Here is a 22404-nt window from a genome sequence, read left to right as displayed (position 1 = left end):
AAATGAAATCGCAGCATATACAACTCTTAATAAAGTACGCTTTATATGCCTTCGAAATTTACCGCGTTTGATTATTTTTAGAACAAAGCAGATTAAATTAATAATGCATGCACATTATTTCAATACAATTAAAAATTATGGTAAGTAGTTATCTGCTGCGTACGAGTCAGCGTGATTTGCACATTTAACGCAGTTCAATCATCAGCTTAATAAATATGAAGTTAATTATCTAAACAAGAGCTTGTTCGGCGGCCTCCTAACGGCTTGGATTCAATCATTGGATTCATTCTACTGCATTACAGCAAGAGAAGCTTCCTCCAAACAGGCGGGAGGGACCATGTATCTTGTCAATCACTGCTTTTCTTTTTTTATCCAATGAGAGAACGAGAAATGGGTGATTGACACGTCAAGCCGGCTTCACATTGCCTTCCAGGGGCCCCATTCCTCCGCAGCTTCCATGGGCTGGATCATATGATGAAAACAAACCCCACCCCTGGAAGTGGGAGGGGGGGGAAAAAAGATGGATGCTTCCTGTAAGATTTCCTTACGTTTGTGAGCCCGGAGGCCGGAATGTGCCAGGTGTGATTTTGTGAGTCCCGGTCCCGCATCGCTGTGGCACATTTACCCGGCGAGAGGATGGAGAAGAGCGGCAGCGCCGACAGTCTGGGCTCCAAGCGCTCCTCGTCCCGGCAGCCGAGCGTAGATTCCTTGACCAGGTGCGGTCCGGGCCAGGCGTGTGTGTCTGCCTGCTTAGGACCCATTTTGCCGTATCTGGTTCAGTAACAAGGTGGACACAGTTGTTTCTAGTTGGACTTACGGCTAAACTATTACACGAAGTGCACGTAGATTGTTTGCGGGAGTTCAGTTCACTGCCCGATCCGTACTGACGGCGCTGAAATAACTGCCGTGTCATCTGAGCATCAGCGCGTTAAATCGCCACCGTCAGAAAGCCGCTTTTTTGACGCGTTGCTTTAGTTTCTTTGCGGATTGCGACCTTGTGCGCTGTTGTTTGTGTTTATTACGACCCTGAGTTTGTAAGATCGTCCCTTTAACTTTGGGCAGCACGAATACGACCCGGTCCGACCGCTCAGCGCACCTGAGGTCCGCCGTGTCCCCGGACGCCGCGTCCGCCCGCACCGACCTGGGCGCCGAGGTACAGGAGCGGCCGCTTGTCATCCGGCGCTTTTAAATACCTTCTATGCCATTATGTGAAACCCCATGTATTTAAGCATTTATATATTTAAATATATATGTAAACATCTCAACATGTATGCATGTATTTACAGTACTGTGCAAAAGTCTTAGGCAGTCAAAAGAAATGTTTAAAGCTGTTTATCTGGGTAGCAAGTGTACTTTGGCTTAGAACAAAAAACACTATTTAACATTTGGACATATGCAAATTAATAGTGGCAATAAAAACTAGTAATAATTTCTTCTGTTTTCTAAAAAGTTACTGATATCTAGTTGGATGGCTAGATGAACACGGCTTCATTTCCCAAACCTCTCCTCAGGGGCACCTCAGCCGTTCCTTGATTTTGTTCAATTTCACCAACAGCTCAATTAAATAAATTGGCTTAGAGTCAGTGACAGATTGACTAGCTGTATGAGGTATTCTAGTGGCCAAGTCAAAAAATACATGGCTGCACTGGACGGTCGCTGCAAATACTGGGGTGATTTTAGGTTTAGGTTCTGAAATGGCTAAGCTGACACACTTTGACAGGCATAATATCATAGTTTTACACCAACACGAGGATAATTTTCTTTGCCTGCCTAAGACTTTTGCACAGTACTGTATATCAGTAAAATATTTAGATATTTGGTACATTTATATTTATATAGGCCTTTCTGCTTATTTAAATAAATATGCGATGTTATTTGTCCTGAAAATTTAAATTATTAATTGAATAGTAGCTTAATTATCCCAGTCGTATAAAAATGAAATAGTAAGCACTGTTCAGTGACATTTCGTTCGCTCTTTTTCCTGATTTTGCAACAATGCATTTTTTACAAAGAAAATAACCGTCAGGTTCAACTTCCAAGACAAACGTGGAGTATTTCAAGCCCCCTGACTTGCTTATTTTAGTAGAGGGGTGATACGGAGCTCGCAAAGTCCCAAAAGTGGTATTTTTTTATCAGCCCTTTTCCTTGCTTATGTGACAGTGTGTTTTACTTTAGAGATTCGTTTCATTTTGTTTACTCTGCTGGTCTGTTTACAGGTGCTCAAGGAATCGAGTAGAATTGCCGAAGGAGAACTGCAGTTACTGCCGAGGGAGTCGGTGCAGGACACGGGTGAGTACCATGTCCTGCATGCCGGTGGTCTGTCGAGTTGAGCTACTTTGTCGAGTAACTCTAACCCTAACCCTAATTCTTACCCTAACCCTAACCCCCCAAAACCCCCTAAAACCCTAACCCCAAGACGGTGGAGCTGCACATGCGCAGAAAGGCTCGATAGCACGTCTCGATAGGCAGGATGTTATGACAGAACACCGGCCCCGTTCACGCCTGGCATTAAGATAAACCCACAGCGTCCTGGGCGACACGATCACAAATGTACCTCCGTGCCACCTGCCATTTACACGTAAATCACTTCCGTATGCAGCATCTGCCAAACATTAAAAGGAGGAGAACAAATCAACAACTACTGGCGCAGTCCAGGGTAAACAAACCGCCTGAAACGTTTGTATGGAACCCATAATACTCCAAAATGAAATAAATAAAAATATCTATAAATTAATTTTTCAGCAATGCCCTTTTACCCAGTAGGATAAGCGAGTTGGAAAATGGATGGATGGATGTCCTTTTATTTTTAAATAATTCCATAAAATCTATTATATTTCATGATGTTTATCTTCTACGTATGTATACGTGTATTTAAACTGTACTTCGTAATAATGTTGCGATTTTCATTAGTCATTGTTATGAAATATTATTTCACATAATGCAAATGTAATTATATTTAAAAAAATCAAACTATATATTTCACAAAAAGGCCAACTTTCTATGTTGTAGGCATGCTTTTTTATACCGTGTCAACACAGTACAAACGTCCGTGTTAAAAAGGTCTTTCAGTCCTAAGATATTCCTGGGCTGGCTAATGCAGATGTGGTCCCAAGTTTACATACACTCATCAGGGACATGAATGTCATATTCATTTCATTCTTTTTCCAGGATGGAATTATTATACAACATACATCTTCAGTGATTTTTAAAAACAAGAATTGTGTGCACAAGTCTGAATATATTTAGGATTTTCTGAAATCCACATGAGGTCAAAATTATACATACAAATTATACATGTTTTTAAAAATCATTCCACTCTGGAAGAAGAACTAAATTACTTTTTTTCTGTACTTTTCTATTCAAGGGCAAAGGATTCAGTCAGCAATATATAATATCGGTTGTCATAAGATAATATTTTGGCTTTTAATCATAGCCAATGAAGCTCAAAATTCATGAAAATTGTTTAGCTGGAGTGGGACTGAATTTCTGACCGGGAGTTCAAGCCCCCAGATAGCTCAATATAAAACAATCTAAAAAATTACTGTTATGTTTCTATTGGCATATCCATTATCTAGGATATTGAACGCACACTCTTTCCTACACGATTTCATTTTACGTTCATTTAATTTTTACCAACACAGTTCACCAATATTAATAAATCGTGGAGCAGATTTTACATAAATAAGGAAGCTTCATCAAAGCTCGCATTAAACACGATCTGTGCAAATTCCAAAACACCTTTAATAAATCACCTCTTACACAATACTAATACTAATGAAGCTCACTTTTGACAATGTTTCCATGCTAAATGGTTGCGACAGTCCGATATTAAACCAACATCCCAGCAGATTCAAACTTATTTTTTAGTTTTGTAGAAAAAACGTGCGCTGTTATTCACAATGCAGTTTACTACAGTGGCCCATGTTGCACTGACTTACGTTCTGACGTAAATCACACACCAAATACCTTTCGGCGTCTAATGAGTTTGTACGTACATACGCCCACAGGAGGACGTCAGCTGATTCGGCGGCCCGTCAGTGCAGCCTGGAACACACTCGTGGTCACACTGCTATAAGAATGTGGCCATTTGTGTCTCAGACCATCTCTGAATGTGGTTTGAGTGATTGGATCTCAATGCGTCCTCAGTCTTTTTTGGTGCCTTCACACCTGTATTCAGCCCTGTCCCCTTGTGATCGGATCACCCAGGACGCATGTTAGTCCCAGGTGTGAACAGGGCCTACGTGATGCCGATGTTTGGGGGGGGTATTGGCGTGTAGCTGTTCTCTGGGTGGTGTCTGCAAACCGTTAGCGGTGCTGATGTTGGGCTTGCGATATTGGGGGGCAGATCGCTGTGTGACTGTGACATGCGTTTCCCTTTGTCATGGTGTGGCAGCTAGCGATGTGACGTACATCTGTCCCTTTCTGGGTGCCATTCGGGGATCTCTGACCGTGACTAATTACCGGCTTTTTTTCAAATGCTTGGACAAGGTGAGCATCTCTCTCTGAAAGTACCAGTGGCCTGCATACAGTGACATGAGCCCGTCGCACTTGTAAAATCTCTGTAATCCGGTATGTGATCGTGGCTCAGGATCCTGCGTTTGTCCTGGACCTTCCTGTGGGGGTCATCAGCCGGGTGGAGAAGATCGGGGCCATCTCCGCGCAGGGGGAGGTCTCTTTCGGCTTGGTCTGCAAGGCCAGTGCATCTTCCGCCCTTTCTGGACCTTTCTGCACACCTTCCTCCTGATGTTGTCATTCAGGCACCGAAGTGTAAACAAGTGTTTTCATTTGTTTACTCGTATGCATGTATTTATGCTAACAGACCATTACCAAGACCAAGAATTCAACACTCCTTTTGCTTTTTTATCCTGTTTGGGTTTACTGGTCTTTATAAAGAGGATATTTGCTGTTGAACTGTGTTTCTATCCCCATGTCTTTGACATTGAATCTGGTGCGTCACTCTCTCCTCGCAGGACATCCGTAATCTCCGATTCGCACATAGGTACCAAGAGGGATCCCTCAAGAAATCCATCTTTGAGCTTGTGAACAAATTTGCCTTCCCCGTCTCAAACGCCTTGGTAAGCGGCCGGAGCTCTAACTACCTGCCTGCCTGTACTGTACATTCACATCTTTACATGTAATGATTTAGCAGATGCCTTTGTCCAAAGTGACCAACAGCAAACAGAAGAGTTCATTGCAGCACAGTATATAGAAAATTCAACTTTAATGCGTACATTAAAAATGTAATATCTGTATTATGTTTGTCATATCAATTATACAGTAAACATGATGATCACACATTTCAGGATTACTGGAAAGAAATATCCACTCTCCTACAAAGTCATGAACTGACATTTATGAGCTTTTGAAAAAACATTTTCCTGGGCAAGTTTGCCATTGCCCCCCTACCAGTAAAGTATTCATCTCTAACTACACTCCTGTTCACTAATGATAGGAAGCGCAACCAAGGGTAGCTGAAAACTATTGTTTTGGACATTCATTTCCAGCGAATGTTTGCCTTTGAATACGGGCAGCCCTTCCCTGAGAACGGCTGGAAAGTCTACGACCCTCTGGCAGAGTACAAGAGACAGGTAGCGGCCTGCTGGCCCGTCTGCCCTCCTCCATCTTCACGTTTTTAAAGTCTGTCTTGCTGTGTTCCTGACGCGACGCGGTGTTTGCCACTGACAGGGTTTGCCTAACGAGAGCTGGAGGATAACGAAGGCGAACGAGCATTACGACGTGTGCGAGACTTACCCCGCCACCCTGGTGGTGCCTGCCAACATCCCCGATGAGGAGCTGAAGAGAGTGGCGGCCTTCAGAGCCAAGGGCCGCATTCCGGTGAGTGATGCATCCTTTCTCTCTCCATAGTGCCCCCTACATCAGGGGTGTGGAACTGCAATTCACAAGGGTTGTGGCATCTGTTTGCAAGCTACCTGCAAATGAGGTTTTTTTTTTGTTTATGTATTAATTGTTTTATGATTTTTAAATTATTATTATTTTGAGAAATCATGGTTAGAAAGTTCATGGAGCAACTGGGATTAAGGACCTTGCTCTTGCTCAAAGGCCTGATGGTGAAATAATTTTACTGACCACTGGATCTAAACCAACGACCTTCTGCCGACAGACACCACGCTGTGACTGGCTTTTAATCTTTGTTTTACTGTCAGCAATTACGAGATGAATGATCTCAGATCCCCGTAACCGGCGAACGTGATGCCTGTCTTGAGCGTACGCGGGAGATGTGGCGGCTAGTTTGGGTCTGACGACCTGCCCGCACACACAGGTGCTGTCCTGGATCCACCCCGAGACGCAGGCGACGGTGACGCGCTGCAGCCAGCCCATGGTGGGGGTCAACGGCAAGCGCAGCAAGGAGGACGAGAAGCACCTGCAGGCCATCATGGACGCCAACGCCCAGTCGCACAAGCTGTTCATCTTCGACGCGCGGCCCCCCGTTAACGCCGCCGCTAACAAGGTCCTCCGCTTTCCCGCCGCCCCCGTCCTGCTGCTGGCTGGTTCAAGCTGACTTGCTGTTTTTCTCCCCCCTGGCGTGAGTTTGTTTCGTCAGGAAGCCCATTTTCGACGCCTCTCCGCGTGTCGGCGGTGTGGTCAGACCCTGTACAGTACTGTGTAAAAGTCTTTAAAGTTTTAAAGCTATTTATCTGGGTAGTAATTCTACATTTACTTGGAACAAAAAACACAATATCTTATTAGAACATTAAGAATTAGAACAACAAGAATTAAGAATAATATAATAAAAACTAGTAGTAATTTCTTCTGTTTTCTAAAAAGTTACTGATATCTTGCTGGATGGCTAGATGAACGCCGCTTCAGCTCCCAAACCTCTCCTCAGGGGCACCTCGGCCGTTCCATATCACCACCAGCTCACTTAATTTAACTTAATCGGTTTAAAAAAAAGTCAATGAGATTGATTAGCTATACGAGGTGGTCAAGTCAAAAAATACATGGCTGTATTTGTTGGGTTGCTGGAAATAATGGGGTGATTTTAGCAGAGGTTTTGAAAGCTGACACACTTTGACAGGTATAATAGCAGAGTTTTACACCAACCTGAAGATCATTTAAAGGCTTTTTTCTATTTTTGCTGCCTAAGACAGTAGTGTACGTTTTCTCCGCATGGCAGATGAAGGGAGGCGGCTTCGAGAGCGAGGACGCCTACCAGAACGCTGAGCTGGTCTTCCTGGACATCCACAACATCCATGTGATGCGTGAGTCTCTGCGCAAGCTGAAGGAGGTGGTGTACCCCAACATCGAAGAATCCCATTGGCTCTCCAACCTTGAGTCCACTCATTGGCTGGAGCACATCAAGGTGAGTGGAGGAGAATGACGAGCGGGAGGGAATGGGTCAAATATTTTGGTAAAATAGAAAAATCCCACAGGGCACATATAAATTGTATCCCTTGTACTGTAAGTCACTTTAGATAAGTGTCAGATAAATGAATTAAATATTAATCTCTCTCATACCCCCTGTGATGTTTTCCCCAGCTGATCCTGGCGGGGGCACTGCGTATCGCGGACAAGGTGGAGTCGGGGAAGACGTCAGTGGTGGTGCACTGTAGCGACGGCTGGGACCGCACTGCGCAGCTGAGCTCGCTGGCCATGCTGATGCTGGACGGCTTCTACCGCACACTCAGGGGCTTCCAGGTGCTCGTGGAGAAGGAGTGGCTCAGCTTCGGACACAGGTTCCAGCTGGTATGCGGCCCGGCCGGCCCATGTGGCTCTCACTGCGCTGGCAGTGTACGTTTTTGTGGCTCTCACTGCGCTGGCAGTGTACGTTTTTGTGGCTCTCACTGCGCTGGCAGTGTACGTTTTTGTGGCTCTCACTGAGCTGGCAGTGTACGTGTTTATACGCTGAACCTGTGAAAGCTGTCATAATTGTTTCACCGTTTGTCCCGCTTTTCCCGGCTTCTCACAGAGGATCGGACACGGGGACAGGAACCACACAGATGCCGACCGCTCACCCGTCTTCCTGCAGTTCATCGACTGCGTGTGGCAGATGACGCGGCAGGTGGGTGGAGCCTGTGTTGGCCACGCCCTCCCGCGATGCGGCCCTGTATCTTGGTACTGGTGGTCGTCTCCTCAGTTGCCTGGATACCGTTGACCTCTCACCCTCTCTGCATTTAATGTTTTGAGGTTGGGAAGATTGTGCTGGCTGGCAGGACAATCCCCCCCCAATCCATCTCACCACAGTCTCATTCCTCCCCACCCCCTGTAGTTCCCCGCAGCATTTGAGTTCAACGAGTTCTTCCTGATCACCATCTTGGACCATCTGTACAGCTGCCTGTTTGGAACCTTCCTATGCAACAGCGAACAGCAGAGGCTGGAAGAGGTAGGGGACCCCCGCCCACCCCTGACCCCCCCGCTGCTGATCGTCGCTGTACAATGGAAATGTCATCATTTAGCCCCCCCCGTGTCCCCAATTTTGCCAGGACCTGCCGAAGAGGACAGTCTCCTTGTGGTCCTACATCAACAGTCAGCATGAGGAGTTCACTAACCCATTGTATGTGGACTACGCCAACCATGTACTGTACCCCGTAGTCAGCATGCGCCACCTAGAGCTCTGGGTCGGGTACTACATCCGCTGGAACCCCCGCATGAGGCCTCAGGTACGCATCCCGTCTCACGTGTCATGAATCCTTAGTATTTGTTGTTCCGTCCATCTGTCCATCTTCCAACTGCTTAATCTGGATGGTGGTCTGTAGACAGCATGGAGCTCAAGGCTGGGATTCCCCCTGGATAGGATGCCAGTCCATCGCAGGGCACATATAAGCAAACACTGACCCTCATTTAGTACCAGCTGGCCTAACTGCGTGTCTCGGTTCTGCGGGAAGGAACCCTCACACACCGAGTAGAAGTGGGATTCGAACTACCGCCCATTGGCCTGGGACGGCCTCCTGGCCAATGGCGTGTTGCTCTCAGACAGAAGTTATATTTTATTTACCCACTCTATGTCTGGGCTGTGATTGGCTGCTTACTGCTCTGCTCCTCTGTCCAGGAGCCGCTGCATCAGCATTACCGGGAGCTGCTGGCCAAGCGGGCGGAGCTGCAGCGGAAGGTGGAGGAGCTCCAGCGGGAGGTGGCTGGTCGCGCGGCAGTCGCCCCCCCGGAGAAGGCGGGCTCTCCCGCAGGCTCACCAGTGCAGACTTGCGTGTGACGGACAAGGTGGGCTGGAAATGGAGGGGTGAGGCTATGTGCTGAGGGCTCGCCTGCCCTCGTGCCGAACGCCGCCGTGATGAAACTGTAGCCCGAAGCCCAGGTAGGACCATGGCTCCGCCCCTCCGCCATCCAGCCCCGCCCACCGCTGCTTCTACCTGCCGCCTCCAAATACCTCCAAGAGGAGACGGGGCGACGGCCCCTCCTTCCTCTACATTATACACGTACTTGATTTTAAAAATGATCTATATACACATAAACTGTAACGTACTGAAGTATCTAATCTTACATTAGTGACGGAAGCGCAGTGAAGGACTTTTGTGGATAAGCGGAGACTGGGACTATGAAAAGGGTTCGAGTCAGAGAAGGGGGCTGGTCACAGGGGGCCGAGCCCTCTGGCTCTGTCTGTGGCATTAGGTAATGTCCCCTCTCCTGGTGACAGTAGAGCACGTGCAGTGTGACGAGGGACTGGCCTTTCCTCTCCCTCTGTAGGGCCGGAATATTTAGGGGTGTCGCACTCTATGCATGTAAGCCTCCCCCCCCCATGTAATAACCACATTACCTATAAGCCTGTATTAAAGATCCGATTGGGGTGACCCCCCCCAGCCTGCTTTTAACGTTGATGTGTGTCAGCAGAGCTCACTGCAGAGGCCCCCGCACTGTAGAAGCCCCTTGTCAGCTCCCCGGACAGCTTTGCACATCGCTAGTGCAGCACTCTCGCTATTGGTGACCGTTTACTAAGCGCTAGCCGTTCTCACTAACAGCCTGTCAGCACATTAGCTGCTCTGCAGAGCCTCGTAGGCAGAGAGCTTTAGGTTGTACTGCTCATCTTTACCACAGGGTGGCGTAACGAGTCCAGTTTCACACTTACCACTGCACTAATATCCCTGGAAGGTAACCCTAATATTTTATTGTGTTATCAGGTAAGACTGTCAAAAACAAAACATAAAAATGTGTGTTTATCCTAAACTCTTCTCGCTTAGGTTTTTAAGGTCTTTTTTCCTTTCATGGATTAGAGGATTTTTTTATTGAAAGTTTTATGCAGATTTTAAAGGCCGATGTGAAGGTTTCTGAATTGGACCAGTTTTTTATGTAACATTTCCCTGACAAATAAAACACTCACTTAAAACACTACTGTAGTGATGCGTGTTGACCAGCACGTTACCTTGGAAACTTAATGAATCTTCTAAATATAATTTGTGCCATTTTGCTCTCTGCTCAGAGGCATCTGGTAAAAAATAAATATTTATTGGTACGATTTTGACAGCAATTATGCAAAAGTATACATATGCAAATTCAGCTGATGCTGACAATAAGGCGTGTTAAAAGCACAAGCTTGTAATTCTCCGTCCTGGGGGGGGATGTCCCCAGAGCTTACACCCTCCATTACAACTCACTAAATCCCCAGATTTCCCAGCAGTTAAAAAAAAAATTAAAAAAAAAAAAAAAAAAAACACACACACACATACACCCCCCCCCTTGATCTCGCTACTGCCCCCTGGCGGTAACAAGTGGGCAAAAAATAACCACACCCTGCAGGAATGTAAACAGAGCCAAGGTCACATCCTTAATGCGCGTCCCAGACGGCCCCGCCCCTCCTCAGTGGTCCCAGCTGATCTGCTCCCTGCGCAGTGACGTCTGCAGGCTTCGCATGTCCCTGAGCAGCTGCAGGCTGTCCCTGCTGCGCTCCCCAGGTTTCACCATCGCCGCCCCGGTGCCCCGCCCCCGTGTCGTCACTGTGGTGGTCACCCTGACCTCGCTGTCCCGCCTCCGCCTGCCCCTCGTCTCCTTCCAGAGTTTCGCCACCTGCGAGGGGTTGAATCCACTCATTGTACTTTTTGGGGGTTAAACGTCTCCCCTACTGGCGCACCATCGCCCCTCCACGCTAACGTTCTTAGCCTCACCTGCGCCTGGTGCCGCCGCACCTTCCCGATCTGCTCCCCTTTGCTCTCCATCCTCTTCACCAGGCCCTCCAGCTCCCTCTCCAGGTCCTGCCGCAGTCGGTCGGAACGGGCGTCCTGGATCTGCTTCACCATCTCCTGGTGCTCACTGCGAAACGCCCCGTCCAGTCAGAATAGACGTTGACACAAATACAGGAAGGCCCCCACCCCGAGGCAGATAACTCACAAGCTCATCTGGCCGAACTCATCCTGGAGGGCCAGAAGCAGCTCCGAGAGCTCTTCGCTACAGGAAGAGGAGGAGGAAGAGGCGGAGCCATTTCTTGAGTGACAGGTAGCAGACTTCCTCCCGTTGGCCTGGGACGACCTCCCGGCCATTGGCGTGTCACTCAGCACGCGGTCGTTGCACAGCTGCCGGTTGTGCTGCTTCATGAGGTGCAGCACGTGCTGGACATTGGCGCGAACAGAATGGCTCGTACCCGTCGACTGGAAAGAGGGAGGAGAGGACTAAGAATCCAGCCTTAAAGAAGTCAGCCAAAAAGCTATTGATGACATTATTGTGGAGGCCCTACCGTCCCTGCCACAAAGGGCACGTCCCCAAGACACAGTCTGTAATGGGGCTGTGGATGGGGATGATGCTGATGCTGCACGGGCTTCTGGGTAAGAAACAAAAAACAACAAAAACCAAGGCCTGAAGTTTTTGAGCTTTCAGGATAACGGCATGATTTCTGAATGAATAAAAGCCGTACGGCTGATTCAGCGCGGTATCCACCTTGGTTTTCTTCTTCCTGTTTTTTGTACTTTTGCTTGGCCGAGGAGACACAGACTCCAGCAGGATCCGGTTAGCTTCCAGGCCCGTCTGTAACTGAAGACACAACAGCGTTAAACCCAGAGAGCCAGGGATATCCTTGCAGAACCTGTCCAGAGATGAGCCCAGCTTCACAATGAGCTGGAGCCCAGACAGTGGCATGCTCAGATGTTTCAGCTAAAGCTCTCTGCTGGCAGGAGGACCTACCTGCGCGGCTTTGTCCTGGACTAGCTTCCGCTGGTGCTCTTCCTCCCTCAGCTTCTGCTCCAGGTGACGAATCTTCCTCTACAAGTGTGTCAAAGAAAGAGAAATCAGCCAGTCTGCCCATTTGAGTGGTTCAGTAGTTTTATTGTTCTGTCCTGCCAATAAGACTCTGGATCTTATTGGCATCTGGACTGAAGGGGCAATGAACGAGTCACATGGTGACCCAGAAGCTACAGGCCTGGACCTTGGTCAGAAACATGCTAATGCTAAACATCCTCTCCCACCTCAGCCAGACTCTGGGTCTTCATCAGCTTCAGGTATTCCTGCTCCAGCAGGTCCAGCTTCTCAAACTTGACCTGAACTTCAGTGTGATCGGTCGCCTTTTCCTTCTCTATTGATACCTGGGGGAGGGGTTTATGGGCAAATGTCTGTCAGCTGCCATTAGACCTCCCCCGACCAGCAGCGTGTCCCTCCCCGGGCTCCAAGCCACCTGCTCCTTTAGCATGGCTGTCCTCTCGCTCTCCGCGTTCCTCACCAGCTTCTTCATGTACTCCAGCTGCTTCTCCAGGAGGTTGCAGCGTGACTCTGCAGCGGTGAGCTGTGAGGACAGATCTAGGGCAGCCGGAGAGAGTCGAGCAAACGAGTCACCAAATTGAGGCCCATCTCCATGATCACCTCACCCAATCATGGGCACATCAAACACAGGTTAACACTCAAGAATATTATTAGTGTACTGTTTAGTATTAATACTCTATTTAAAATAGTTATTCCTACAAACTAATATTAGAAATTAGCATTTTGGATCAGGTACCATTTAAGTTTTTATGCAGTTTGAGCCTGTAATTGTCTATGATGTTACCTATTAACCACAAAAACCAAAGTACTGTAAGACATTTAGCAGTTTTCCTGATGCTCTCACCTGCAGCTCATGGGAGTTTTACTTGTACAAAAATGTTCTGAGGGCAGAAAGAAAAAGGATTGGTTAAGAGAGATAACCAATCAGATTGTACAGGAGGTGGGTACAAGCAACTATGACGTGGGATCAATCAATCATGTGTCTTGAGCCCACTTCTTCTGCAATCTGATTGGTTATCTCATTTTTCTTTCTGCCATTAAAACATTTGTGTTGGTAAAAATCCCACAAGCTCTTCTGCAGCAGCTTCCATATTCCACCAGGGGTCACTCATTATCTTTCTGGGAGGTTACAGACTCTAGATTACACCATGCAGCTCTCACCCACCCTGGCTCGTCACTCTGCCGCCGTTCTCCGCCCTGCTTTCCGGCACCCCCCGCGAACGTGACGCCTCCCTGCTCAGGTGCTGCAGCCTCTTCTCTGCCTCTGCCCGCTCCTTCTCCAGTCGGCGGATCTTCTCTTGCAGGTTCCTCAGTGCCGAGAGGATGGCTGCGAGCGACGGAGACATCCAGGGTAAAAAGGTGCTTATAAATCACCTTCTGTTCACCTTAATTTCCCAATTCTGCCTCAAGCGTTACGATCTTTAAGGGCCAAAAGAATTATGAGATGTCATTTCATCCTGACAATGTCATTTTGATGGTGCAGAACTGGAAAACCTTGTGGTGCAGCTGAGAAGACAGCAATGAACAACTCGGGTGGACTCAAGGAACTGTTTTTGTTTGGGACACAATGCCTAGACACCCCCCCCCAGCATAGATTTACATATGTGTGGTTAGCACGCTACCGAAGGAGCCGCAGGATCCGGTGTCAGTACCAGCAGCAGGTTTGATGTTGCCATGGCGAGGGCACGCAGGGTGAGAGCCAAACCCGGGACTCTCAGCCGAGATACAGAAAGCACCGGCAAGTGATCCCAGACCCACATGCACGAGCATTTATACATGCCCAGTCCTTCTGTATCCAACAGATTAGTTGGATACACAGCCGTGGTCTATTTAAACTGGCCAGATGTCTCCATTCTTTGCACCTGGAGTAAATTAATCTGGACACAGTGTAAAAGTCAGTGTGCTGTGAGGTACCCCTGTGTTACCCATACCTGCGCCGCTGCTTTCGGGGTACGCGATGACGGGCTTCGCGGGGGACCGGCGCAGGTTAGAATTGAGGAAAGGCAGGTCGAGAGGATAGTCTGTGTAGGACGGCAAGGATATGCTGTCCGACATGGCTACTCCAGGCTTATACTGCAGAAGAAAGACAGAAATAAAAGTTACAATCTACGGTGCAAACAGGGCTGAGATCCTAACTGTCACGCCAGCCCAGCTCACTAGCACTAGATAGCACTTCCACACCAGTGCCGCACGTCGTGAAGCTCAGGCCAGAGATCCCATCATTGCACGCTGGTTTCTCTAAAGGGGTCGCGCAACATTTATATAATTATAATAGCGGTCAGTAAGCTGGCAGTCCTTACTGTCTGTACTGGGACTGATGGAAGGGAGCAGGATCCCCGCTTTGTAAACACCACTGATATTTACACGTTTTGGTGGGTAACAAACAAGCAAAGGGGGCAGATAAGCCAAGCGTGGCAGGCAGGGCCGCCGCCAGCGCGGCCTCCAAACGCGCATAACACGGGTCATCATAACGATTGAAGTAGCGCGTTATTTAAACGCTGTTTCAACTGCGATCAGACGCATTTGGACGCCAGCTCGGCTGTTAAGGCTGGTTGCGCGTTACTCCGCTTACTGGAAGGCGACTTTACATCTACCTTTACTACGCCGTCCAAGTCGGCCTCGATGAGCGCCGGATCACTGAGTCCCAGCCGGCTTTTGCAGTCGTTTCATCCTTCGGAGCTGCACTGTTATTCTGTTTGATCGTGGACCGCGTTCATCGCGCACATCCCGTGTTGCAGGAAGCACTGAAGCGCGGGACCGCGAGAGAGGAGGCGGCGTCACGTCCAGAGCTCCTGCTCCGGGGGCAGATCAAATTCGCAGGATTAACAAAAAAACACCCCGAAGCGCAGATACTGCAAATGCATCGTTCACAAAGTTTTGCGTATTCAGCAAAACTTAATAAAACCTAAGAAAGTAAAATAAGATTTAACACTCCAGATGGGAGGAGCCAAGCTTCGTCATCACGTAATGGCGGGAGGGGGGGTGGGGGGTAGAAAGCGTCTGATTATTTACTTTTATTTCTTCTATTTAGGAGACTGTAACTTGGATTAAATACGTTTCCCTTATTGTGAAAACAAACATGGTCAGAGTTATCACAAGCATTTAGTGAGGCATTAAGAAATAGAAGGTGTTTGCGTTTACAACGCAGCCGTCGTTCATTGCGGTTATTTAACGGGATATAGGAGGCGCGTTTAGCGGCACCGGGGATACCGGGCATCGGGGGACCGTGAACTCCAACATGTGTTTATTAAAATAACCGTTCCGCCGAGTGCCAGGCCGCGAGAAGCGAAGCGTCGTCGTGGATCCCGCCCACCGGCGCCCGGCGGCCCTCCGATCCGCTCCCTTTGTGTTCGTGCGCATCCGGTCCGAATGATGACGCGAAAAAAGAAAAGAAAAAAAGGAAAGAAAGACAAGAGGCGAAACTCCTCGTGAGCGCTGCCCTAGAATATAGTCGGGTTTTTTTTGTGAATGTGCGGATGTTGGTGACAAATGCGTGGAGCTGACCGCTTGCATTTGGAGATACTTGAAATACACGGGATTGTTTTATTTCTGGCATCGGGGGTGGCGGGCTTCGCCGCCCGCTTACGGCTGGCTACAGCGTATCTCCCCGTTTGATCGCGGACGATGGCGACGCCGGCGCTGTACGCCTGCACCAAGTGTAACCAGCGCTACCCGTTCGAGGAGCTTTCCCAGGGACAGCAGCTCTGTAAGGTGTGCCTCTGGAGCCCGGGCCGCGGCGTTCCTGTCCCGGAGAGGGTGTGTCGTGTGGCCGTGATTGCGGGGCATGTTTCCTTTGTTTTGCCCACGCATTTTCACCGGCGCCTTGTGCGGCACCCAGAGGGGAGCCTGACCCTCCGGGGATCGTTCGTAACGAGCCGGTGTTCGTGTGGTTCTGGATATCTGATATCAGACTAGCGGATTATCGTAGCGGTCTGTGAATACAGGAGTATGTGAGAGTATAACGTCGTTATTGCTGTCTTCGCGTGGGTTTGCGTGTGATTGGCTCAATACATGAGTATGTGCGAGTATAGTTGTCATAACTGGTATCTTGCTCGCCACGACATGCATCGACTAATATTTCTTAAATGTATTTTACTAGGAGTGTCGGATAGCCCACCCCATAGTGAAGTGTACATATTGCAGGTCGGAGTTCCAGCAGGAGAGGTGAGTTCATTCCTTAAACGCTACACAATCTTAGATAAACGTCCTGAGAACATCCAGAGGAGTACTTGTAGTACGTACATAGCCCAGTACCTATGGTAGAAGGCATTTAGTCGTATTGGCAGTATTTCAAAGGATAAGTGTAATGGTTATATCTGATTTATGTAATGTATATTTATGTCAATTCGGGTTAATGCTGTTCATTAACACATTGTTTCTGGTTTGTAAAATGCTGTTTCTTTTTTTTAAACCAGCAAAACAAACACAATCTGTAAGAAGTGTGCTCAGAATGTCAAGCAGTTTGGCACCGTAAGTGTTTTTGTTTTTTAAAACCTTTAATAGTTTGATTGCTAACTTACGTTGCCGAATCGCGTTTTATCCAGCGCTGAATATCGGAAGCGGGAGGCCTATTAGCGGGAACCTTCCTACTGACAGCTTCAGCCTCCTGACCGGCCAGTTGTTTGTCTCGTTTGTCGGCGCAGCCCAAGCCGTGTCAGTACTGCAACGTTATCGCCGCCTTCATCGGCAGCAAGTGTCAACGCTGTGCCAACTCGGAGAAGAAGTACGGCCCCCCGCAGACCTGCGAGCAGTGCCGCCAGCAGTGCGCCTTCGACCGCAAGGAGGAGGGTCGCAGAAAGGTGCGGCCCCACCCAAACTCCAGGCGCCCGTTTGGTTTTCAGGGCGCATGATTAATAAACCTAAAAATGCAAATCAAGGGCTTTGGGGGTGGGGAAGCTGTTCCATGTACCCCTTCTGTTACTATATACACATTTCTGACTTCTTGCCAGAATGAGAACGCCCCCTGCCCCCATTTTAAAGAGATTCTGCTGTTTCGATTCAGCCGCTGGTCTTTGGGAGTCAGTGTGTGTGTCTCTCTCACCGCAGGTGGATGGTAAGCTTCTCTGCTGGCTCTGCACCCTGTCCTACCGCCGCGTCCTGCAGAAGGCCAAGGAGCAGCGGAAAGGCCTGGGCTCCTCGCGGGCCAACACCTCCTCCCTGAGTGAGAAGGAGCCCAGGAGCAAACAGCACCGCCGTCATCACCAGCACCGCCATGAGCACCAGCATCACGGCGGCTCCCACAAGTAGGCACCTGATGTTGGAGACCAGCTTTTATATGTGAGAGTATACTGTCAGAAAAATGGTACCAGTTTGTACCTTTGCTTGGCACTGGGGCTGTACCCTCAAGGGCCTGCCAATTGTACCCTATAGTTGTAGGTATTTGTACCTTTTAAGGTACAGAAATGGACTCTGGAACATTTTTGTACCATTCATATCTTGGGGATGTTCCTCATGTTACAGGAATGGACTCTAAGTTAGGTTAAAAGGTAAATTTACCTACAGCTAAGGGTACAATTGGCAGACCCTTGAGGGTACAGCCCCAGTGACAAGCAAAGGTACAAACTGGTACCTTTTTTGTCCTGATGGTGTACATCAGGGGAAGGTCAGCCTCCTAGAGCAGTGGGGGGCTGAGGGCTTTGCTCGAGGGCCCAATGGAGAAATCACTCTTCCGGCTGTGGGATCTTAACCAGCAACCTTCAGACCACAGGCTCAGTCCTACCATGTTTAGCCACTCATTGCCCCCTCCCTCCCATTGATAAATATGATAAAAGGTTTTAATGAATATCTTGTATTTGTGAAGCCGTGATGCAGTGCTGCCAGCCACCAGCAAATAAGCCAGAGGCCCGAATGGAGTTTGCTGTTCGCCGTTTGGTCAGACTGAAGCAGAATAACCCCCTCGCTGTTCGCGGTTTGGTCAGACTGAAGCAGAATAACCCCCTCGCTGTTCGCGGTTTGGTCAGACTGAAGCAGAGTAACCCCCTCGCTGTTCGCGGTTTGGTCAGACTGAAGCAGAATAACCCCCTCGCTGTTCGCCGTTTGGTCAGACTGAAGCAGAATAACCCCCTCGCTGTTCGCGGTTTGGTCAGACTGAAGCAGAATAACCCCCTCGCTGTTCGCCGTTTGGTCAGACTGAAGCAGAATAACCCCCTCGCTGTTCGCGGTTTGGTCAGACTGAAGCAGAATAACCCCCTCGCTGTTCGCGGTTTGGTCAGACTGAAGCAGAATAACCCCCTCGCTGTTCGCCGTTTGGTCAGACTGAAGCAGAATAACCCCCTCGCTGTTCGCCGTTTGGTCAGACTGAAGCAGAATAACCCCCTCGCTGTTCGCCGTTTGGGTCAGACTGAAGCAGAATAACCCCCTCGCTGTTCGCCGTTTGGTCAGACTGAAGCAGAATAACCCCCTCGCTGTTCGCCGTTTGGTCAGACTGAAGCAGAATAACCCCCTCGCTGTTCGCCGTTTGGTCAGACTGAAGCAGAATAACCCCCTCGCTGTTCGCCGTTTGGTCAGACTGAAGCAGAATAACCCCCTCGCTGTTCGCCGTTTGGTCAGACTGAAGCAGAATAACCCCCTCGCTGTTCGCCGTTTGGTCAGACTGAAGCAGAATAACCCCCTCGCTGTTCGCCGTTTGGTCAGACTGAAGCAGAATAACCCCCTCGCTGTTCGCCGTTTGGTCAGACTGAAGCAGAATAACCCCCTCGCTGTTCGCGGTTTGGTCAGACTGAAGCAGAATAACCCCCTCGCTGTTCGCGGTTTGGTCAGACTGAAGCAGAATAACCCCCTCGCTGTTCGCGGTTTGGTCAGACTGAAGCAGAATAACCCCCTCGCTGTTCGCCGTTTGGTCAGACTGAAGCAGAATAACCCCCTCGCTGTTTGCGGTTTGGTCAGACTGAAGCAGAATAACCCCCTCGCTGTTTCCCGTTTGGTCAGACTGAAGCAGAATAACCCCCTCGCTGTCCCACAGGTTGGGAAGCATGAGCCCAGAACAGGAGCAGGGACACTGGAAACAGCGGTAAGCCTGGCCTGCTTTTCACATACGCTTTTAGCCCAGTTCTGACGTGATTGGGCCTCAGCCGCACCTCTTTTGGAACTGGTGCTGGTTCTGAGCTTTACATCACTCTCTTAATACATTGTATTACATTTATCTTGTCCCTATGTTCAGCCATAAGTCATCCTCGATCCAGAATGAAACCCCAAAGAAGAGACCCAAACTAGAGATAAAGCCGTCCAGTGGGGACAGGTATTATATATCACCGCCATGTTCCGTCCTAAAGTGACACTAAATCAATGTGCATATGGAAAGATATGGGGGAGGAAATGCTGACTTTCTCCCGATCTCCTGATTGGATGTACAGTAGTTCCATTAGCCAATCAGTGGACTCGGGTGGAACAGACCATTTCATTCTAATCAGCCAACTGAAGGAGGAAGTGATGTCATTGAAGAGGTTGCTGCAACAAAGAGACCAGATGATACTAGAGAAGGAGAGAAAGGTTAGTCTGAAGATCCTGGTAATGTCCTGAAACCCTGTACCACACTGGTTTCATACTTGGGATGTTCTTCTCCAGCTGACTGAGCTGAAGGCAGACTTCCAGTACCAGGAGAACAACATGAGGTTGAAGATGAACAACATGGAGAAAATGCATAAGGAGGCCATGGAGCAGCAGCAGGTGAGTGGCCAGTGAGGAGGGACGCACACTGGGGGCTGCCATCTTCCCTGGGGGGCAGACGAGCTGGGAAAGCTCGTGCTCGTGTGTCCAGCTACGTCTGGTTCCTCCTCAGTATTTTCCTTGGTATTGATGTCAAGCAGAATAACCAAACCAGTGCCTGGCCAAGTATAATCATGGGGGCCCCTAAGATGGGACCCGGGTGACGGCCCCCTCCCTGATCCCAGTTCACAGAATCTATAACGCACCATTCATCCATTTTATTAAAAAAATAATTTTCACACACCAGTGAACTTCCGGACCACTGTAATTCCTTGAAGCAGTGGGCAAAGCGGTAGCAATGGTCTGTTTTTCTCCTTTTGTTTTCCTATCTTGGAAATCCGATTTGAGCCGACGTGTCAGAACAGGCTTGGGCGTGTCAGGGAGACAAAATCATGGCCTACAGAGGATTCACAGTCATGTGATTATGTCTGTCTGTCCAGTGTGTGTGTTTATTGATCATGAAGACGCCCAGTGTTAAGGTCCAACTACAGGCTGCTGAAGAGCTTGTGTTGATATTGAGACATAGAGAATCATACAGATTATTTCTGGTGTGTTTTCCTCCCGTCTCTGCAGGCGAAGAACCGGGAGCTGATGAAGCAAGTTGCCTCGCTGTCCAAAGGCAGGAAGCTGGAGAAAGGCTCGTGCACGCTGATCTCACCCTGAGCCGCCTCGTGCGCGCTGATCTCACCCTGAGCCGCCTCGTGCGCGCTGATCTCACCCTGAGCCGCCCCGTGCGCGCTGATCTCACCCTGAGCCGCCTCGTGCGCGCTGATCTCACCCTGAGCCGCCTCGTGCGCATGGCCAGCTCCCCTGCTCTGCCGTGAGCGGCTCAGCCTTCACATGCAAACACGCGACTCGCACAGCTTTCTCTGAGAAACGCAGCCACCCGCACAGACTTCATATGCAAGCTATGAGAAGAAGCTTCCAGCTGCCGTCTTACGGACTGCAGCATGGATGGATTTTAAAGTGTTACCCCTTTTATAAAGAAAAGACTGAGTTCTTGTGTGTACAATTTACAGGATATGTTCAGAGCAATGCAAAACTTAACTTTTTAAATGCAAGAAGAAAATTCTGGTGGCTTGAACTCTTTCCTTGTTCTTTTCATTTTGTATTATTTATTTAGGTTTTTTCCCCCCATCATAAGCCCCCCCTCCCCCCCCCCCCCATGGGCAGATGTGCTGTTTCTGAGTTAGAGGGGGTCTGAATATGCATGTGTTCATTCTGTCTGCTGGAAAGCTGACTCGATGTGCTGCATGGGCGGGGTGTGCTGTTACCCTAGAAACACAGGTCACTCCTGGGTGCTATTATCGTGGGATCAGGGGGGCAGGTCTCGTTCTCATTCATGGATGGGGTCCATGCAGGGTGTGCAGAAGCATAGTGTCTCTGTTGCCCATTTGTGCCTTACAGTAAGACACCACGAGAAGCGGTCAGAATGACTGCCCCCCCCCCCCCTCCCATCCAAGGGTGGGAGTCCCCCCCCACAATCTGCGGCCAGCACCTCAGGTCAACGAGGGAGTCAACTAGTGTTTTTTTCCCGTTTAAAATGTATAGTAAATGGATGTTTACAGAATGGACTTTAAATTTTTAGTGTTTATATTTTTGTATTGTCTATCTCTATAGCCTGTCCTTTGTTGAATGGATTGGGCTGGGCAAGTCATCTCGTACTGTATTGAACCTCTTAGGCAGGTTTGGAGAGAGTCCACTGTAATTTCTTTTTTTTTAATTTGTAACGGAATATTTGTAACGACCTGTTATTCGCGCGTAAACGCGCAGATATTTTAAATGCAGGGAGAAGTTTTAAAAACGATTCACCGGTGTGTGAATGACAACTCAAATACACTTCACACTTATTAATTACTTTTGTTCAAAAATGAGTCTGTTGTTAAAATCCTGAAACAATTTATGTGCAGACAGAATAATAAAGAATGCTTGTGGGTTTTTTAAGCGAAATTTACTCCTTTTGTGATTGTGCTGCGTTTTTGTGTGTTTTTTCCATTGTATGTCACATTTTTCTGTCATCGGCCAGTACTGGTTCGCCACTCTGTGCTAGAGTAATGCGCTCCATATGCCAGATACCCCCCGGAGCGACGTTATAACGTGCTTCTCTAGAAAGAACACACAGCATTTTGTTTGTAATCATTCTCGGTTTATTTGACCCTCTGGTGTCGGTAACGCAGTTCCAGGGGGATTTTTAAACTTGGGTTTCAATTGTGAGATTACGGATTAATTGGAGTATATTCCAAAATACTGTAATGTGGTGTTCCAATGAAACGGTGAAGCGCTCTACCTGGGCAAGTTGAATCCGGCTGTTGAAACACGTTTCTTAGTTTAGGCCACTAGAGGGCAGCACACGATTTCGTCTACTACCATGCAAGTATGTTATCTGTAAACTTAAAAATACACCTCTAATATTTTTATATTGTCTTCTGTCTTCCCCTTTTATGAGTATACGTACTGGTTTACGCCCTGAGCTGGAACATTAGGTTAAATTCTCCAAAGCCTGAATGTGGGACGAAGTTTTAACATTTATGGGTTTAATGATTGATCTTA

The 22404-nt window shown here is 48.5% G+C and overlaps 3 protein-coding genes across 10 annotated transcripts; 2 read left to right on the top strand and 1 right to left on the bottom strand.

The window, feature by feature from the left end:
* Window positions 1-442: 442 nt before the first annotated feature.
* On the top strand, window positions 443-10296 carry mtmr2 (myotubularin related protein 2). 2 transcript variants are annotated; one of them, XM_023792552.2, is made up of 15 exons: window positions 443-716; window positions 1063-1153; window positions 2217-2289; window positions 4394-4488; window positions 4589-4693; window positions 4971-5075; window positions 5505-5588; window positions 5686-5835; window positions 6281-6469; window positions 7136-7321; window positions 7498-7704; window positions 7928-8020; window positions 8228-8341; window positions 8442-8618; window positions 9008-10296. In XM_023792552.2, exons 1-15 carry the CDS (start codon window positions 637-639, stop codon window positions 9164-9166), a joined length of 1908 nt encoding a protein of 635 aa, XP_023648320.2. In that variant the 5' UTR covers window positions 443-636; the 3' UTR covers window positions 9167-10296. The 2 variants fall into 2 exon arrangements, with proteins under 2 accessions (XP_023648320.2, XP_072557112.1); XM_072701011.1 differs by lacking the exons at window positions 443-716; window positions 1063-1153 and having other exon boundaries at window positions 4589-4767.
* Window positions 10297-10392: 96 nt separating this feature from the next.
* cep57 (centrosomal protein 57) lies at window positions 10393-14930 on the bottom strand. 5 transcript variants are annotated; one of them, XM_023792560.2, is made up of 11 exons: window positions 14745-14930; window positions 14082-14223; window positions 13316-13477; window positions 12566-12687; window positions 12360-12476; window positions 12079-12156; window positions 11836-11928; window positions 11636-11719; window positions 11293-11549; window positions 11070-11214; window positions 10393-10971 (listed from the first exon to the last, which is right to left on the bottom strand). In XM_023792560.2, the coding sequence occupies exons 2-11, from the start codon at window positions 14203-14205 to the stop codon at window positions 10765-10767; spliced, it is 1389 nt and encodes a 462-aa protein (XP_023648328.2). In that variant the 5' UTR covers window positions 14206-14223; window positions 14745-14930; the 3' UTR covers window positions 10393-10764. The 5 variants fall into 5 exon arrangements, with proteins under 5 accessions (XP_023648328.2, XP_023648324.2, XP_023648326.2 ...); XM_023792556.2 differs by having other exon boundaries at window positions 10393-10999; window positions 14745-14885; XM_023792558.2 differs by having other exon boundaries at window positions 10393-10999; window positions 11636-11716; window positions 14745-14885.
* LOC111833877 (protein FAM76B-like) lies at window positions 13429-20923 on the top strand. Of its 3 annotated transcripts, none has more exons than XM_072701013.1 (10): window positions 13429-13509; window positions 16250-16314; window positions 16566-16620; window positions 16794-16949; window positions 17197-17393; window positions 19112-19159; window positions 19310-19387; window positions 19503-19638; window positions 19714-19815; window positions 20428-20923. In XM_072701013.1, exons 1-10 carry the CDS (start codon window positions 13474-13476, stop codon window positions 20515-20517), a joined length of 963 nt encoding a protein of 320 aa, XP_072557114.1. In that variant the 5' UTR covers window positions 13429-13473; the 3' UTR covers window positions 20518-20923. The 3 variants fall into 3 exon arrangements, with proteins under 3 accessions (XP_072557114.1, XP_072557115.1, XP_072557113.1); XM_072701014.1 differs by lacking the exon at window positions 13429-13509 and adding an exon at window positions 14980-15114; XM_072701012.1 differs by lacking the exon at window positions 13429-13509 and adding an exon at window positions 15126-15861.
* Window positions 20924-22404: the final 1481 nt, after the last annotated feature.

Source organism: Paramormyrops kingsleyae, chromosome 17, assembly GCF_048594095.1.
Source record: "Paramormyrops kingsleyae isolate MSU_618 chromosome 17, PKINGS_0.4, whole genome shotgun sequence".
Classification (NCBI taxonomy): domain Eukaryota; kingdom Metazoa; phylum Chordata; class Actinopteri; order Osteoglossiformes; family Mormyridae; genus Paramormyrops; species Paramormyrops kingsleyae.
Note: the sequence above shows the minus strand (reverse complement) of the source record. Positions and strands in the feature narration are given on the sequence as shown.

Excerpts from the sequence above, each read along its gene's own strand:
- cep57 (XM_023792556.2), bottom strand. The coding sequence starts at position 14,205 with ATGTCGGACAGCATATCCTTGCCGTCCTACACAGACTATCCTCTCGAC. Across the intron at positions 13,478-14,081 it reads CCCCGAAAGCAGCGGCGCAG|CCATCCTCTCGGCACTGAGG; the intron begins GTATGGGTAACA and ends CGTCGCTCGCAG. Across the intron at positions 12,688-13,315 it reads CGGCAGAGTGACGAGCCAGG|ATCTGTCCTCACAGCTCACC; the intron begins GTGGGTGAGAGC and ends CGGCTGCCCTAG.
- mtmr2 (XM_023792552.2), top strand. The coding sequence starts at position 637 with ATGGAGAAGAGCGGCAGCGCCGACAGTCTGGGCTCCAAGCGCTCCTCG. Across the intron at positions 5,836-6,280 it reads GAGCCAAGGGCCGCATTCCG|GTGCTGTCCTGGATCCACCC; the intron begins GTGAGTGATGCA and ends CCGCACACACAG. Across the intron at positions 7,322-7,497 it reads ATTGGCTGGAGCACATCAAG|CTGATCCTGGCGGGGGCACT; the intron begins GTGAGTGGAGGA and ends TGTTTTCCCCAG.
- LOC111833877 (XM_072701012.1), top strand. The coding sequence starts at position 15,775 with ATGGCGACGCCGGCGCTGTACGCCTGCACCAAGTGTAACCAGCGCTAC. Across the intron at positions 16,315-16,565 it reads TCGGAGTTCCAGCAGGAGAG|CAAAACAAACACAATCTGTA; the intron begins GTGAGTTCATTC and ends TTTTTAAACCAG. Across the intron at positions 19,639-19,713 it reads TACTAGAGAAGGAGAGAAAG|CTGACTGAGCTGAAGGCAGA; the intron begins GTTAGTCTGAAG and ends GTTCTTCTCCAG.